Source organism: Silene latifolia, chromosome 9 (assembly GCF_048544455.1).
Source record: "Silene latifolia isolate original U9 population chromosome 9, ASM4854445v1, whole genome shotgun sequence".
NCBI lineage: Eukaryota > Viridiplantae > Streptophyta > Magnoliopsida > Caryophyllales > Caryophyllaceae > Silene > Silene latifolia.
Genome location: NC_133534.1, coordinates 136858496 through 136875064, shown reverse-complemented (window position 1 = coordinate 136875064; position 16569 = coordinate 136858496). Strand labels below are relative to the sequence as shown.

General features: G+C 44.6%; 1 protein-coding gene across 1 annotated transcript; it reads left to right on the top strand.

The window, feature by feature from the left end:
• Positions 1-454: 454 nt before the first annotated feature.
• On the top strand, positions 455-3721 carry LOC141600099 (pentatricopeptide repeat-containing protein At4g39952, mitochondrial). Its single transcript, XM_074420285.1, has one exon. It carries the CDS (start codon positions 1271-1273, stop codon positions 3632-3634), a length of 2364 nt encoding a protein of 787 aa, XP_074276386.1. The 5' UTR covers positions 455-1270; the 3' UTR covers positions 3635-3721.
• Positions 3722-16569: the final 12848 nt, after the last annotated feature.

Sequence of the window (16569 nt, the reverse complement as noted above, 5' to 3'; positions counted from 1 at the left end):
GAATAACATCCACCACCTCCATTGTTATCACGCACCTCCTACCACTGCTACCCACACTAAGACCGCCACTAGGGGAGTCGCAGGCGGCCCACCGCTGTTTTCTCATCGACAAACCACCTAATTGCAACCGGAGTTACTAAAACAGACTAAATCTCACCTGGTTTTGGTCCTCCATCTAATTTGAGATCTAGGGCCTCCTCAAGTGCTTAAATCATGAAACCGACGACCAATCTGGATATTATAGAGAGTTTAGAGCAACTTCGTCTAGGGTCTTTGGTCCAAAAAATGAATGTATCAAAAAGTAGCTTAAGGATCCTTTCCAGCTATCCGGATTGAGCCCCTTTGGAGAGTAGGTGCAATGTCGCTTTCAATCTTCCTCTTTTGGTCAAGCAAGCTCAAGGGAATTCTTGTGGAGTCTTTTGGGACTCTTTCTACTCCAGTTTGGCTCAGAAAACTCAGCAAGGAAGTTCACCACTTATTCAATAAAACAAGAGCAAGCAAACAAGGAAGATTGTCTTATTGAGTCCTACTTTATGCTTTATTGTTTTCTAGCCTTTTATTTTCAGAGTGTGTAAGAGTTTTTTAGCCGTTGTCCTTGTACTATTTGTAAGCCAAACACCTATCCTTGTAATATTCAAGATTGAGTTTATGATTAAAAGAGAAACCTAGTTTCCTTCTTCTCTTGGCTGTGTGCTTGAGAATACTTTGTACTTGGAGTTTGAGTGAATCGATTGCTGAGTGCTTGGATAAACTCTTAAGCCTAAACATTGGCTTTGTGCTTTATTTAAGTCATATCCAAATCCTTGATCATAAAGATTCATCCAAGTTTTCTATTTATTTTATGGAATCCTCTCCCCCAAAGCCTAAACACCTCGAAGACTCTAAAAAATCCACTACTACCCTTTGGAATCCCCTCCCCTACCTCCCAAAACACCAGATCTAGTGTTTTAGGGACAACCCACCCAATTTTTTTTTTTTTTTTGGTTCATTACGGAGTATAATTTCGAAAGGTGGTGACGACTTGGGTTGTGAGGTGGTAGTGATGTGGAGTTAAAGAGAGTAAGAAAATGAAGCAAGCAAAGAAGTTGTAAGGAATGAAAGATTTACATTCCCTTTCTCTTTCCGGAAACGTCTTTGTTTGGATGAAGGGTTTTTGAAGAGAAAGAGGTAGACAAAAAAGTAGTTGGGTATTAAGAAGAGGAAAACCTGGAAGCAAAACAATCCAAATGTAAGCTATGACATTATAGTAGACAGTATGGAGTAGTCGCAAATGATGAAGATAGTAAAAACACGAATGTCTATTGTGCTTAAATTAAAGCCAAGTTCCCCCCTCCTCCTCTTCAGGAGATCATCATCGTCATCGTCATCGTACTACATTAACAGTCACTTAAACTGGTTTCTCAGTAATCATCACTCTTTAAACTTGTCATCTCTCCTTGAATCACACGCTTTCATTATTCTCACTGGTAATCACAACAATCTCTTCTTTGCTTCTAAACTCATTTCCAGATACTCTTCTCTTTTCAAACCCCATTTTTCCACTCTTGTTTTCAATTCTCTGCTTCATAAAGACCCTTTTCTTTGGAATTCTCTCATTCAAGCACACTTTTACAATTCCCTTTTTCCTCATTCTCTTCACTTTTTCCGACTTATGCGCCTTTCCAATACCCCTCCTACCCATTTTACCATTCCCATCGTCGTTACCGCTTCTGTCAACTTGGAGTCTTTTCATTACGGTCTAACCATTCATGCCTTGGCTCTCAAGTTTGGTCTTTTACATCGCAATTCTGCTGTACCCTCTTCTTTTATCTATTTTTACTCTAAATCTCGCTCTATGCTCGATGCCCGTAAGATGTTTGATGAAATGCGCCTCAGAGATGTCGTTGCTTGGACTGCGCTTCTCATTGGTTATTTGCAAAATGGTCAGAGTCACGCAAGTTTAGAATGTTTTTGTCTCATGCATAGGACTCGAGAATATAGTGAGAGGCCGAATAATAGGAGCTTAGAAGGAGGGTTTCAAGCGTGTGCAAATTTAGGGGCTTTGCCACAAGGGAAATCTTTACACGCCTTTGCTATTAAGACTGGATATGTCTACTTCCATGGTGTTCAGTCGTCCGTTTTTTCTATGTATTCTAAATGGGGTACTCTTGCCGAATCTTGTTATTCCTTCTCTCAACTTGGAAACAAGGATCTCATATGTTGGACGTCAATCATTGCTGCTTTTGCAAAATCAGGGTTTGTAACTAAATGCTTAAGCTTATTTTGGCAGATGCAAGATGCTGGCATATGTCCTGATCAAATTGTTATTGCTTGTGTGCTTTCGTCCTTTGGTGACCCTATTTGGGTTCGTGAAGGAAAAGCATTTCATGGATTGATAATGAGAACAACATCTCTTTTAGATCAAGTGGTCCAGAGGGCATTGATCTCAATGTATTGCAAATTTGGGAGATTGGCGATTGCAGAGAGAATCTTTGATACATTAGAGGAAAAAAATTCTGAAACTTGGAACTTGATGGTTTGTGAATATGGAAAAGCTGGAGTAGGCAGAAAGTGTTTGCTTCTGTTCAGAGAAATGCTACACCGACGGATTGAGTGTGATTTCAATATTTTAATTTCTGTTATTACATCTTGTACACAGTTGGGAATACTCCACCTCGGCAAATCTGTGCATTGTTATGTCATCAAGAACCTACTCGATGATAATGTTTCCTTGTCGAATTCACTTTTGGATATGTACGGAAAGTGTGGCGGCTTAGCCATTGCAATGAGCATCTTTGGAAGGATACAGAGAGACAAAGTTACTTGGAACACATTGATTTCAGCATTCGTGCACAAGGGAGAATTCGCTGAGGCATTGGTTGCATTTGATGAAATGATTGTAGAAGGAGCAAGTCCAGATACATCAACTCTTGTGACCGTGTTATCAGCTTGCTCTCGTTTAGCTTCCGTAGAGCATGGAATGAAGATACACAACTATGTAAACTCAGTTGGAATTGAGTTAACTATCTCACTTAAAACGGCATTGATTGACATGTATGGGAAATGTGGGCATCTTGAGACGTCAAGGGAGATCTTTGATTCCATGAAAGAAAGAGATGTAATCTCCTGGAACGTAATGATCTCTTGTTATGGTTTGCATGGAGATGCAAGATCTGCGATTGAGGTCTTTGAAAAAATGGAAGAATGTAACAGCATTAGGCCTAATGAACTGACCTTTCTAGCTCTTTTGCTGGCTTGCAGTCATGCAGGTCTTACAAAGGAAGCAAAATATTTTTTGAACAAAATGCAGGATTATTCCATGAAACCCACTATAAAACACTATACTTGTATTGTGGATCTCCTTGGTAAGTCCGGTAATTTGCAGGAAGCTGAAGACGTAGTTATGTCAATGCCGGTGACTCCTGATGGAGGTCTTTGGGGAGCCTTGTTAAGTGCTTGTAAACTTCACAATGAAGTGGAAATCGGAAAAAGGATTGCTAGTCTTGCTATCGAAGCAGATCCTGAAAATGATGGCTATTATATAGCCTTGTCAAATATGTTGGATTCCACTGGTGAGTGGAAGGAGGCAGAGAAATTCAGGGCAATAATGAAGGAAAAGGGAGTGAGAAAGAGACTTGGTTGGAGTACATTGTAAATCTATCTACTAATCTTAAACCCGTGTAAATTTGCACGGTGTGTTGCTTCAAATATTATCAAAAAAAAATTGAAAAATTTGTTTGTACACTACTGTTTTGGTAAATTTTTACCAATTTAGGGTTAAAGCGGTCTTAGCGTTAGGTCCGTATTATGATTTGATTGTTTGTTGTATGTTAATTTGAATGTGCGACGTAAATAAAAAACACAAGCAATTTTGGTGACACGGAAAACCCAATTTGGGAAACAACCGCGGGGGGAGACGGAATCCCACCAAGATTTTCACTATAATTCGGGAGGAAATACAGTTCGTGCGTTATGCTATGAATTCTAGGGTGTAGTTCTCGTATTTTCTGATGATCTTTCTTCTTTGCGTTGAGGCTCTTTATATAGGGGAGCTCGGCTAGCTAGGGTTTCTTGCTTTCCCTCCAAGTTATTCCCAATTTGATACAGAATAGGACTTTCCTCCCTTGGATAAGGTAAGTGATAGAACTTTCATATGCTTCTTCTATGCGGATCAAAGCCCACGTTCCGCGCTGCACGTTGATGCTGTCACCCTGGCTCCCTGATGTCTTGCGTCCCACACTGCTTCCAGACTTGCCGCCCCAGATCAGCCCATATCCAGATTTTGGGCCTAACAGTTTGCCCCTAATTTTCCGCGAAAGCGCAACCCTAATTATTTGAGCGGGAAATTGCAGTGTATCGTTGGGTGACTTCTCGCATACCCCATTTCAATTCACATTTTAAAACCCCAACTACCCTCTCCTATTTAATCTCACCCATCCCCTTCTTTCTCTTTCATCATCATTTCATTTCCTCAAAATCTTCAAATTTCCGTCTCCCCAAACCCTTCTTCTTCAACGTCCTTTCACTGTCAGCGCCGCCTCCTTCCATCTTTTCAGGTACTCTTGCTTCTCTCTCCTTACTTGTCATGGCCAAAACCCGTCTCACGTCATCTTCATCTGCCACCATTGACCTTATAGAGGACGACGACTTCCCTTCGCAGGGAGTCCTCAAAAGACCACATTCCGGTGATTCTAACCTAACCCAAGAGGACATCCCTAGGATCAAAGCTTTGCTTGGCCTAGGTGACGATGTGGTGATCCTCATCCCCAAACCCGGTCAAAAAGCAGACGCCTTTCGTGCGGGGTGGATCTGCTTGTACACTTACCCTTTCGTCCTTGGTCTTAAATTTCCCTTTCCCCCGATGATCCAAGAGTTCATTCGGCTGAACTCTCTTCCCATGGCCCAAATTGCCCCTTATGCATGGAGGATCCTCTTGTCTACTGTTGCTTTGAACAACAGTCTGGGCGCCGAGATTGGATTGTCAGATCTGGCCCATAGGTTTGAGTGTCGGTCGTTGGGGAATGGCCAATACACCTTCAGGGCCGTGGAGAAGACTGAAAACTTCCTCCAGTCGGCGGCTAAAGGGAAGGACGATGGGTGGTACGAGGATTTCTTCTATGTCAAGCTTGAATCTCTTCCCATTCACGCCGATTACTTGTTCGAGCACTGGGTTTTTGCCAAGAGTAAGTGTATTTGCATGTCTATTTCTGATTGCCCCTGTCGCTCACTGTTCTTACTCTTTAATTTGATGCAGAACTCAAGAACCCTGAAAAATCTGAAGACGAAGCAATCTCTGTCGCCAAGCTTTTCTCCGTTCCTGAAGACCGTAGACTGTTTCCTCTCCTGCTCTCTGGTTTAGACGATTCTGCCACTGAAGAAACCATGTCTTCTGGTAAACTTCCTCTTTTAATCTTTAGAAGCTTCCTTACCCATTGGTTCCCTATTCTGACCTCTTGCGTCCTGGTGCCTCCGTAGGAAGTGCCAGACCCTCTGCTTCTGAGATCCTGATGCGTCAAGCTAGGAAAAGAACTGCTGACTTCTTTACCTCTCCTGCTTCCTCAAGAAAGAGATCCACCTCAAGGCCTGCTCCAGAACCTATCGAAGTGACTCCAATATCACGTGCTCCTGGGTCCCCTGTCCATGCTGATGAGCTGCTGTTGCGCCTCCTCGCTAACTTCGGGGATGCGATCACGCCAACCATCGGCTCGCTTTGGAGAGGCTCCTAGCTCCGGCTTGCTCCAGGGCATTTGACTCGATCGCCCCCAGGAGATGACCGACCCGGGCCGCCGAACATTGCTTCCTTGTGAGTCTTCCTCATCGGCCCCCTACTTTCTCTGCCCCTGTGCTTCCTTGACTAATGGTTTTCTTCATTGCAGGCTCTCCAATCATCCCTCTATCTCCGCAAGATGCTGCAGAGGGCCAAGACTGAGTGTCTGGCTTCCGTGGGGAAGAACAAGGAGCTTACAGCTACCTGTGCCAAACTGAGGGAGCAGCTCCATGCGGCCAAAAAGGAAAAGGAGGCAGTCAAAGACCAGCTGGCGAGGACGCAGGAGGCTAACTGCGTTCTGACTTCTGGGCTGACAAAGGCAAAGGCCCGTGCTGAAGAGATGGCTGAGCTAGCCAAAAACGTGGGAACCTACACGCTTTTGAGGGGCGGATTGACCGCATCCGTGCTTACACCGAGGGGAGGCACACATCCGGAACCTGGAGGAGGAGCCGGCCGAGTTTGCCGTGCATTTCCCAATGGCATGGATCCGAGCGCCTGTTCCTCCCGGCCGAGGCCGCTAATCCAAGCCCGATTTCACCGCCGTGGATATCTCTCGGGGCTATCTCGGGATCAGAGGAGATCCGGCGGAGCAGATCTGGTGAAGGTGTTGCTACAACTCCCGAGGTCGTTGTGTACCCGCAAGAGAAGCGGATGGAGCACGGGGAGAGAGCACCGGTCGGGATGCGGTTGTCGAGAGGATTGACCTCTCTTAAATTTTAAGTTGTCCTGGGACTTGGCCTGTGTGGTGCAAGTTTGTAAAAAACTTTTTTTCGTTTTTTTTTATCTTGGCTCGTTTTGTGCCTGCCGGTGTGCAGGCTTTAAACTCTGATGGTGCCTGCTACAGGTAGTAGGTGCCTTAACTTAAAGTAGTTCTGGGCCCAGGTTTTAGGCCCTTCTTTTGTTATACTTGCGTTTTTTGCCATTGATTTCCGGAGTTGTGATTCCACATAGGTATATCCGGAAGCCGACCGGTTCAGTGCATGCTCTTGTTCCTGGTGACAGGTTTTTGATAACATATTTCACCCATGACGTAAAATATCTTATCACTAGGATTAGCTGACTGGAGCATACCTTCATTGACTGTTTCTGACTAACAAGGAATGTTGCGTTCCTTGTGGTTCCAGACGTTTGAAATTCTGTGCGTGCACCTTTTGCTCTACGTCATAGCTATGGAATTACTGAGATTAACGTTAAGGTATGGGTGGTCTTAGTATGTCGTACCCTGCGCGCTACCTCGGCGTATGCTCCCCATGTGGCTTGACTTAAGATAAACGTCTTCGTGACCTCACATGGGTGGGTGGACCCTCAAAGTGTTCCTTATCTGACAAGTAACTAACATTAGTACCAAAGCCTTTCTTCGTAGAAGCATGATAAATTCCAAAGTAGTGCAAATTACCTGGTGCTATCTCATGGTGTTCCAGGGCAACACCTGGATCCAGGAAGCCACGGCCTGGACTACTCGGTTTAAAAACGACTCTATTTGATTTTAAAAAAAGAAAAACTAGGGAAAACAAAAGAAAAAAGTTTTCTGAAACACACCAATACCTAAAGCATATACTAACCCCCACCTTTTTTTTTTTTTTTTTTTATTCACGGACTTTTGAAAGGTCCTTTGTACACTAAAGTTTTGGCACTTCGTCAGACAAAGTACCGTTTCAAGTGACGAATGTTCCAGGGTTTATCCAGGATTTGACCGTGCATGGTCATCAACTTGTATGCCCCATTCTTGACAACGCTTTCGACCTGATATGGCCCTTCCCATTTGTAGGCAAACTTGCCTGCCTTGTGGTTCTTGGTATTTTCGAATACCCTTCTGAGTACAAGGTCCCCTACTTCAAGGGTCCTGATCTTGACATTCTTGTTATACGTCGTTGCTACAGATTGTTTATACGACGCCATACGTATGTAGGCGCTTTTCGCATGACTCATCAATCGTATCCAGGCTCCTAGCCATTTCGACCTTGTTCGCTTCTCGCCATCCGACAGTACCGTATCCGTGCGTGGGTACAGAACTTCGAGGGTATCACCGCCTCGCTCCGTATACGAGGCTATATGGAGTTTGGCATGTTGCCATTTTCGGTGTTGTTTCGTCCGACGCAGTACTAATGGTAGTTCATCCGCCCATTTTCCCCCAACTCTTCCGGTAGTTTTCTCGAGGTTTTCCACAATGATTTTGTTTGGACTCGGCTTGGCCGTTGGTTTATGGATATCCGGGGGGTGACTTTCTCGGTTTTATGTTCCAGCGAACGAAGCCCTCGGTGTTATCTCGATATGAATCGGGATCCATTGTCACATATGATCTCAGATGGTATCCCAAATCTGCTTATGATGTTGCGCTTGATAAAAGAGATCACATGCCGTTCTTTTACCTCTGTCATTGCCTCTGCTTCAATCCACTTTGAGAAGTAATCAGTCATAACTAACATATACACTCTGTTTCCTGGAGCCCTGGGCAGCTTACCTACTATGTCCATGCCCCACATCATGAATGGCTATGGAGAGATAATCGGATGCATTGGTTCTGCTGGCTGGTGGATTGCTGGAGCCGCCTTTTGACATGACTCACAGCGTTTGGCATGATTTACGGCATCTGCGCGCATGGTGGGCCAGAAATACCCCTGTCTCAAGATTTTGTTAGACAGACTTCGTCCTCCAACATGGTTCCCGCATTCTCCGCCGTGCACATCCTGCAACACTGTTTCTGCTTCCTCTTTGCTCAAGCACCTGAGGCATGGTCCTGCCAATGACTTTCTGAAGAGAATGTTATCAATCATGATATACCTGGAGGCTTTTATCCTGAAACTTTGTGCTTCCTTTCTGTGTTCAAGGAGTGTCCCATCCCTTAGCCAATTTATATATGGTACTCTCCAATTTTCATCTTGTTGTCCTACTGTGGAAACCAGCGTCCTGGCTCCCTGCGTACACTGCAGGTGTGCAGCCTCTTTCGCCGGATTCTGATCTGGCTCCTTCTGGATGGCTGGGGTCAATACATGGGTGATAGGTATATTTGATAGTTCTGTGGGCTGGAAGGTGGCCCCTAACGTTACCAGGGCGTTTGCCTCCACGTTCTGATCTCGCGGCACCTGAGTTATCTTGAACGTTCTAAACTTTGACTTTGGCTCTGTGGCTATCTTCAAGTAGGCTATCATCTTTGAATCACGCGCCACATATTCGTTGTTTACATGATTTACCACAAGTAAGGAGTCACTATATACCCTCAGGTTCCTTACCTTAAGCCCCGACGCCATCTGCATCCCAAGTATAAGGGCTTCATACTCGGCTTCGTTGTTGGTTGCTTTGAACTCACACCTAACAGCTTGTACTATCATATCACCTTTAGGTGATCGAAGGACCAAACCTACACCGGCTCCCCTTGCATTTGAGGCTCCGTCAATGTACAGGGTCCATATCTCGCTATCCTGACTCCCCGTTATTGTCAACATTCCTTATTCTGCCTCCCCACGGGTAGCAGGGCAGAAGTCAGAGACGAAATCTGCTAGGGCTTGGGATTTTATCGCTGTTTTGGGTTCGAATTGCAAGTCATACCCACTAAGATGCACTGATCATTTAGTCATTCTGCCCGAAAGTTCAGGCTTCCTCATAATAGTCTTTAGCGGGTAGTTGGTTATTACATGGATGGGTGAGATTCAAAGTATGGCCGCAGTTTATAGGAAGCAGTAACCAAAGCCAATGCTAGTTTTTCAAAGGAAGTGTACCTGGTCTCTACAGGAAGCAGAGACTTGCTAATGTAATACACGGGATGCTGCACTCCTTCTTGTTCCTTGACCAAGACCGCACTTACAGCTGCTTCCGTGACTGACAGGTACAGGAATAGTGGCTCCCCTTGCTCCGGCTTCGCGAGTAACGGTGGCGTGATTAGGTAGCTTTTGAGTTCCGCTAATGCCTTTTCATGTTTCTCGGTCCATTCGAATTTCTGACTTTTCCTCAATATATCATAGAACATCTTGCACCTATCTGAAGCCCTTGATATGAACCTGTTTAGTGTCGCCACCTTCCCTGCCAGCCTTTGCACATCTTTTGATTTCTGCGGTGATTCCAGCTGGAGTATTGCTTTTATTTGTTCCTTGCTTGCTTCAATTCCTCTCTGGGTCACCATATACCCTAAGAATTTTCCCGAGGATACTCCAAACGAGCACTTGGACGGGTTAAGCTTCATTTTAAACTCCCTTAATGTCTGGAAGGTGTCTGCCAAGTGCTCCATGTGCATTTCTACTTTTTTGGACTTTACCACCATGTCGTCTATGTATACTTCCATGGTCTTTCCTATTTGCTGCTTGAATATTTTATTTACCAACCGTTGGTAAGTGGACCCGGCGTTCTTTAGGCCAAAGGGCATGACCTTGTAACAATATATGCCTCTTTCCGACATGAATGCTGTTTTCTCTTGATGTTGTGGATGCATCTTGATCTGATTGTAACCGCTCCAGGCGTCGAGGAAAGTGAGTACCTCGTGTCCCGCAGTAGCGTCCACCATTGCATCGATATGTGGCAGTGGAAAGGGGTCCTTGGGACAAGATTTGTTTAAATCTGTGAAGTCTACGCATACCCTCCATTTGCCGTTCTTTTTGGGCACAACTACCACGTTAGAAAGCCATTCAGGTTAGCTAACTTCTCTAATTTTTCCTGCTGCCAAGAGATTGTCTACTTCTTTGTTAATGACTTCGTTTCGTTCTGCCGCGAATTTTCTTCTCTTCTGTTGTACTGGGTGCAGCCTGGATTCACACTTAGCTTATGTGAAATAACGGATGGGTCTATACCTACCATATTGTACTTCTGGGACCAAGCGAAGCAGTCCATGTTGGTTTTCAGAAATTGAGTCAGCTGGCTGCGCAGCTCTTCACTGCAAGTTGCCCCAATCAATACTGTCCTATCCGGGTGCTCCTCGTCTAGGTGTACCTGATCCAGTTCCTCTGAAGGAGGCTCCTTGTATTCTTTCGAGGTGCCCCGGTCCTGTAATTGCTATGAGGGGAGCCTGGTTGTAGCTTTGAGGGCTTGAGCGTAGCCGTTCCTGGATTCCTCTCGATCCCCTTTTACTGTGACCGTACCCCATGGTGTTGGGAACTTGAGACACTGATGATATGTTGAGGGCACCGCCTTCATCTGATGCAGCCATGGTCTTCCTAGTATCACGTTGTAAGTGGTTGGACCCTCAATGACTAAGTACCTCACCAGTTTATTAACTCCTTCAATATATGTTGGGATGGTTATCTCACCTACTGAATGCGCAGTCTCACCACTGAATCCCACCAGGGGCACAGATTTCTTTATCAGGTTCTCTTTATCAAAACCCATGGTTTTGAGGGTTTCAATCATGATGAGGTTCACAGAAATCCCTGTATCCACTAATGCTTTTCGTACGGTGTAATTGCCAATGGATACCGTTATAGTTAGGGCATCGTCGTGTTGCTCTGCACCGCTTTCTATGTCGGTTTCGTCGAAAGTTACCGGGGGTAAATTGCTCTGGCTTACTCTGTATGAAGTTTCTGGATGATCCCCTTTACTTCCGGTGGCTTTCCTCTTGGCGGCGGAATATGTCAAACCTGATAGCTCGGATCCGCCTGTTATCACGTTAATAATTTTCGTGCATATGGGTGGGGCAGAAGGAAGCACCTGGTTTGCTGCTTTTCTCCTGTCCTGCTTGCCCCCACGTGATAACAGGTGGTCCAAGTTTCCCTTGCGTACCTGGAACTTTACTTCTTTGCGCAACCTGTAACAGTCTTCTGTCCTGTGACCTATGTCCTGATGCCATTCGTATCTCTTGCTGCTGTCTCTGTCGTCGTTGGGTCGATCCTGAGTGGGAGGCTTTAGCCATCTCACCTGATCACCTAGGCCTCTAAGCGCTTTCAGCAACCCTTCCATTCGCGTGTTGAATCCGTATTCAGATAGCTTAGGAGGATGCTGAGAGTCGTCAACTTGCTGGGTTTTTTCTGCTATTCTGCTGATATTGGGTCTGCTGTATGGCTTAGCTCGTTTGTCTTTCTTTTCTGTTGTGATTTTCCTGCTAGGTTTGTCGAAGTTTGCTATTCCTTTTCTAGCCTGTATATCTTCTTCCAATCTTAATGCTGCTGTAGCTCTCTGCTGGACTTCTTCGAACCTCTCACAAGGGTACATCGTTAATTCTTTGTAGAGGTTTGATTCCTTATCAAAGCCCTGCCTGAAGGCGTTGATGGCCGTGGACATATCGCAGCCTCATATTAAGACTTTCTCTGCATTGAACCTGGTGACGTAATCTTTGATTGATTCACCTATTTCCGAACAATCCTATCTGAGATCACTTGGTCGCTTTGGTGTTCTCTTCTTTGGAGAACCGTTGATTGAATGCGTTGACCAGATCGGCGAATGAAGAAATGGTCCCGTTAGGCAAGCCGACGAACCATTGTAATGCTGCTCCGGTTAGGGTCGAACCAAATCCTTTACACATACATGCCTCCTTTGAGGCTCCCGTGGCAGTGGTAACCATCATTTTCTGCTTGAATTGGCTAATGTGATCGCAGGGGTCTGTGGTTCCATCGAAGAGGGTCATTGTCAGGACGCTGAATCCTTTTGGTAAGGCCAATGTAGCTATATCGTCAGTAAATGGCGAATCAACGTAGCTTTCTGGCGCAGCCATCTCCATAGGCAACGACATTCCTGGGACCCTCCGGAGGAGGCTTCGTAGCTCCTGGTATTGCTGTTCTATGTATGTCTCTCTCCCGGCGGATCGTAGATGCTCCTGTCACTGATGTTCTGCTCCTCATACGAAGTTCTGTTGTCCCAAGGCTGCCGGCTGGCGCATCTGCGATGCTGCTGCTGCCGGGCCGCTTTCCCATCTATACTCAGCCTGATTCGTAACTGGAGTCCTGATTATCGGGACCGCAGCTGCAGCTCTGCTCCGCTGGTGTCCTTCTGCATCTGACGTGGGTGTAGGCTCTTGGCATGCTGGCTCCTCATCTGGCGTCAATGCCCCCAGTCCTGTTGAGACCAGGCCTCCTCTTGGCTGTGGTGTTGCGTCCATGTCCAGCCTGAGTGCCTATTCGCGTGGCAACACCCGTGTCTGCCTCCGGTCCCCACTCTCTCCTGGTGGCCTCCCGGATCTGTCTTCTTGCATCCAGGGGGCTGAATTAGCGGCATGGCTTCTTAACTCGTTGATCTGTGCTCGGAGGAGATTGTTGTCCTCTTCCATCTGGATCTCATGCTTCTATTCTCGTTTTGCATTGTCCGGATTGTCCTTGCTAATGTGTCTAATCCGCTTATCATGATGCTGGTGGGACTCGGAGGAGCCTGAGCCTGTTGCCTAGATTGTGCTCCTCTCTCAGGCCGTGGGACTCTCTGCTGTCCCTGGACGACTCCTGGATCTCTGGTCTGGACTCTCTCCGAAGATGGGCTTGCTGCTACCTAGGAACTTTGACTTTGCTTGACTGCTGGTATCTGGGCAGTACTTGTGGTTTGAATCGAGGTTGTGCGTGCTGCTGTTGCCGAGGGACATGGTACCTGTGTCGCTGCCGAGCGGGGCGGTACCCGCGTTGCCGAGGCATCGCTGGTGCTACCTGGGTTGGTTTCTTGGTGTCCGGACATGTTGTGCTTGCTGTGTAGACTGACTAACGAAGACGACCACTCTGCCCCACGGTGGGCGCCAAACTGTTTTGGTAAATTTCTACCAATTTAGGGTTAAAGCAGTCTTAGCTTTAGGTCCGTATTATGATTTGATTGTTTGTTGTATGTTAATTTGAATGTGCGACGTAAATAAAGAACACAAGCAATTTTGGTGACGCGGAAAACCCAATTTGGGAAACAACCGCGGGGGGGAGACGGAATCCCACCAAGATTTTCACTATAATTCGGGAGGAAATACAGTTCGTGCGTTATGCTATGAATTCTGGGGTGTAGTTCTCGTATTTTCTGATGATCTTTCTTCTTTGCGTTGAGGCTCTTTATATATGGGAGCTCGGCTAGCTAGGGTTTCTTGCTTTCCCTCCAAGTTATTCCCAATTTGATACAGAATAGGACTTTCCTCCCTTGGATAAGGTAAGTGATAGAACTTTCATATGCTTCTTCTATGCGGATCAAAGCCCACGTTCCGCGCTGCACGCTGATGCTGTCACCCTGGCTCCCTGATGTCCTGCGTCCCACACTGCTTCCAGACTTGCTGCCCCAGATTAGCCCATATCCAGATTTTGGGCCTAACAACTACATTCTTTCTTATAATTATTATTAGGTTTTTTTTGTCAAACACAACCTTTAAAAAAAAGTTTTTCCAAACCCCACATTTAAAAAAAAAAAAAAAAAAAGTTTGTCAAACACAACCTTTAATCTAATGATGGGAGCCTGACGTGGATTCGGGATTGTAGCATATTCATATGATCGGGAATTTGAATTCATGTGAGCGTATTAGGGTTATGGTTGATGCAAGGTGGAAATGTTGTGGTTGGGGTTGGCTGGGTAGCCCTAACGGGATCTGGGAACAGGTTCTACACCAACAACAAAGCGATTAAGGCTGAATCGGCTCTACAGGCTGAGGCAATCGGGATTAAGGAAGTCCTTATGTGGGCTAAGCAAAGTAGACTCTGGCACTTGGAGATATCTACGGACTGTCTCCCACTCGTTTGTTATTTTGCAGGAATTGAACGTGCGCATCACCTGGCGATAGGAGTCCTTGAAGACATTCACTCACTTTGCTCTTTTTTTCACTGCCTATCCTTTAGTTTTATTCCTAGGTCGTTTAATGTGTATGCTCATGGCCTTGCTTGCAAGGCTATGAATAATTAGGATACCTTTCTTTACAGCTGTCCAATATATATATATATATATATATATATATTTGTCAAACACGGCATTTTGACGACATTTTGACCAGATTCCGTCAACTTAAAGCATTTTCGGTCACTTAAGCGTTTCGCATGTGAGAATCTACTTTGACTCCCTTTAAACCACCACTTGCAACCAACAACCACCACTTTGCCCTTTTTTTCACTGCCTATCCTTTAGTTTTAGGGTATTGCTCTTTCACATACGGATTTTACTCTATCACATACGTCATTTACAATTTTAACCTTGTCATTTTTCCATCTCACATTCAATTGATTTTTTTTACTCCCTTCATCCATCTCCCACCTTTGTCATTTTTTACCTCCCTTACTTTTAGAAAAAAAAAAACCAACACAACTAAAATTAATTAATCTAGTTAATTAAAATAAAAAAATAAAACTAATCAATATATACAAAACAAAAATATACAAAAAAAAAAATTATGATTTTTGGGAAAAACACAGCCAATACAGTTCATCAACACCACCTGTCCCCACCACCGTCTGACCACCAGTCGACAACCTGACGACTACACAGACCACTGTCCCAGCCGACCACTGCACCCAGTCGACCACTCCCTTCCCCCTGTACTCGCTCCTTCTCCCGCACTGTCCCTTCTTCGCACTCCCCCTCCCCCGCTACGGCCACCACCGACACCATGTTGGGGTTGGTGTCCTTAACAGTTAGTGCAAGGACTTATAAACCTCTAAAAGGATCAAAGGGCATACTTTGGTATTATTATCAGTTGATCCACGTTTATCAATAACGGTTGGCTTGCTAGATAAGTTTGACGTTATTGTCATACAGATGGCGGTGATCAACTGGTCCCTAAAAGTCACACCTATAGGATACGTTCGAGAGATGTGACGGTATGAAAATACTGTCATGTAGATGCCAAAAATTGACTAACCAGTTAGTCCGAGTTATTTGACTAGTAATTAGTCAAATATGTGATGTTGAGATATTATATTTAATACGGATTAAATATCATGGGCTAAGGCGAATTAACCAGTTAATTCGTAAAATTAAATATACGTGATTTATATTTAATTAAATGTATATTAAAATAATTATACAATACTGCTTTGTCGGACACGTATTAATAATTCAAACTAACCCGTATTATTAGCCGATGCCTTAATTTCCGATAACCGATAACGATTTATAATCGACCACGTCATATACACTTAGCGAGCGATGGACCGGACCGCGAGTTTAAGTGAAGAGAAAATGAAAAGCCCATACGGGCTCCTCTCACTCGGTTTGGCCGAGAATCACATAGACAAAAGGGGAGTTCTCTCCTCTTGTCTAACCTAATTCATTCTGCTAAAAAAAAAATTAGGGTTTTGAAGAGTATTCTCCTCTGAAAAACCTGAGATCTCTCATCTCGACAAAACTCACATCAGTTCTCCCTATATTGCAAGGCAATCGGAGAACCTTTGTTCTAGCACAAGGGCATATCTCGGACAAAGTCTTGGGTGTAACGATTAGGAGGAAATCGCTTTGATTGTTCTTTACGCCGCAATTTAAAGGACCCGAGGTTATTTCTTGTTCCTTATCGTTTCTATTGTTTTTATGTTTTATGACGATATTCGCATGTTTAAATTTACGTTATAGTCCTGCATTTTAAGGGTAGTATACGGATATTAACCCACAAGTGGTATCAGAGCGAGGCCACGTGAATTTTTCATGTGTTTTTCATAAAACGTTTTTGAAACGATGATTTTTTCTCGTTTCAAAACCGTGCCTAGTATACACGGCAGAAATTTTTTTTAAACCGTGTCATGTATTACACGGTAATTTCATCATCTTGTTTTTGCATATTGTTGTTTTATACAGAAATTATAACAATATGTCATGTTTTTGTCAATTGTTAAAATTGATTTTATGCGTTTTTGATCAAAATTGTTTTGGTTTTGTATCATAAAACTTGTTTCACGAGGGTTTGGAATTTGTCAGAAATTTTTGTACTCGATCGAACAAAATTTCCATCGATCGAGTGTTTTTTCGCTCTTGTT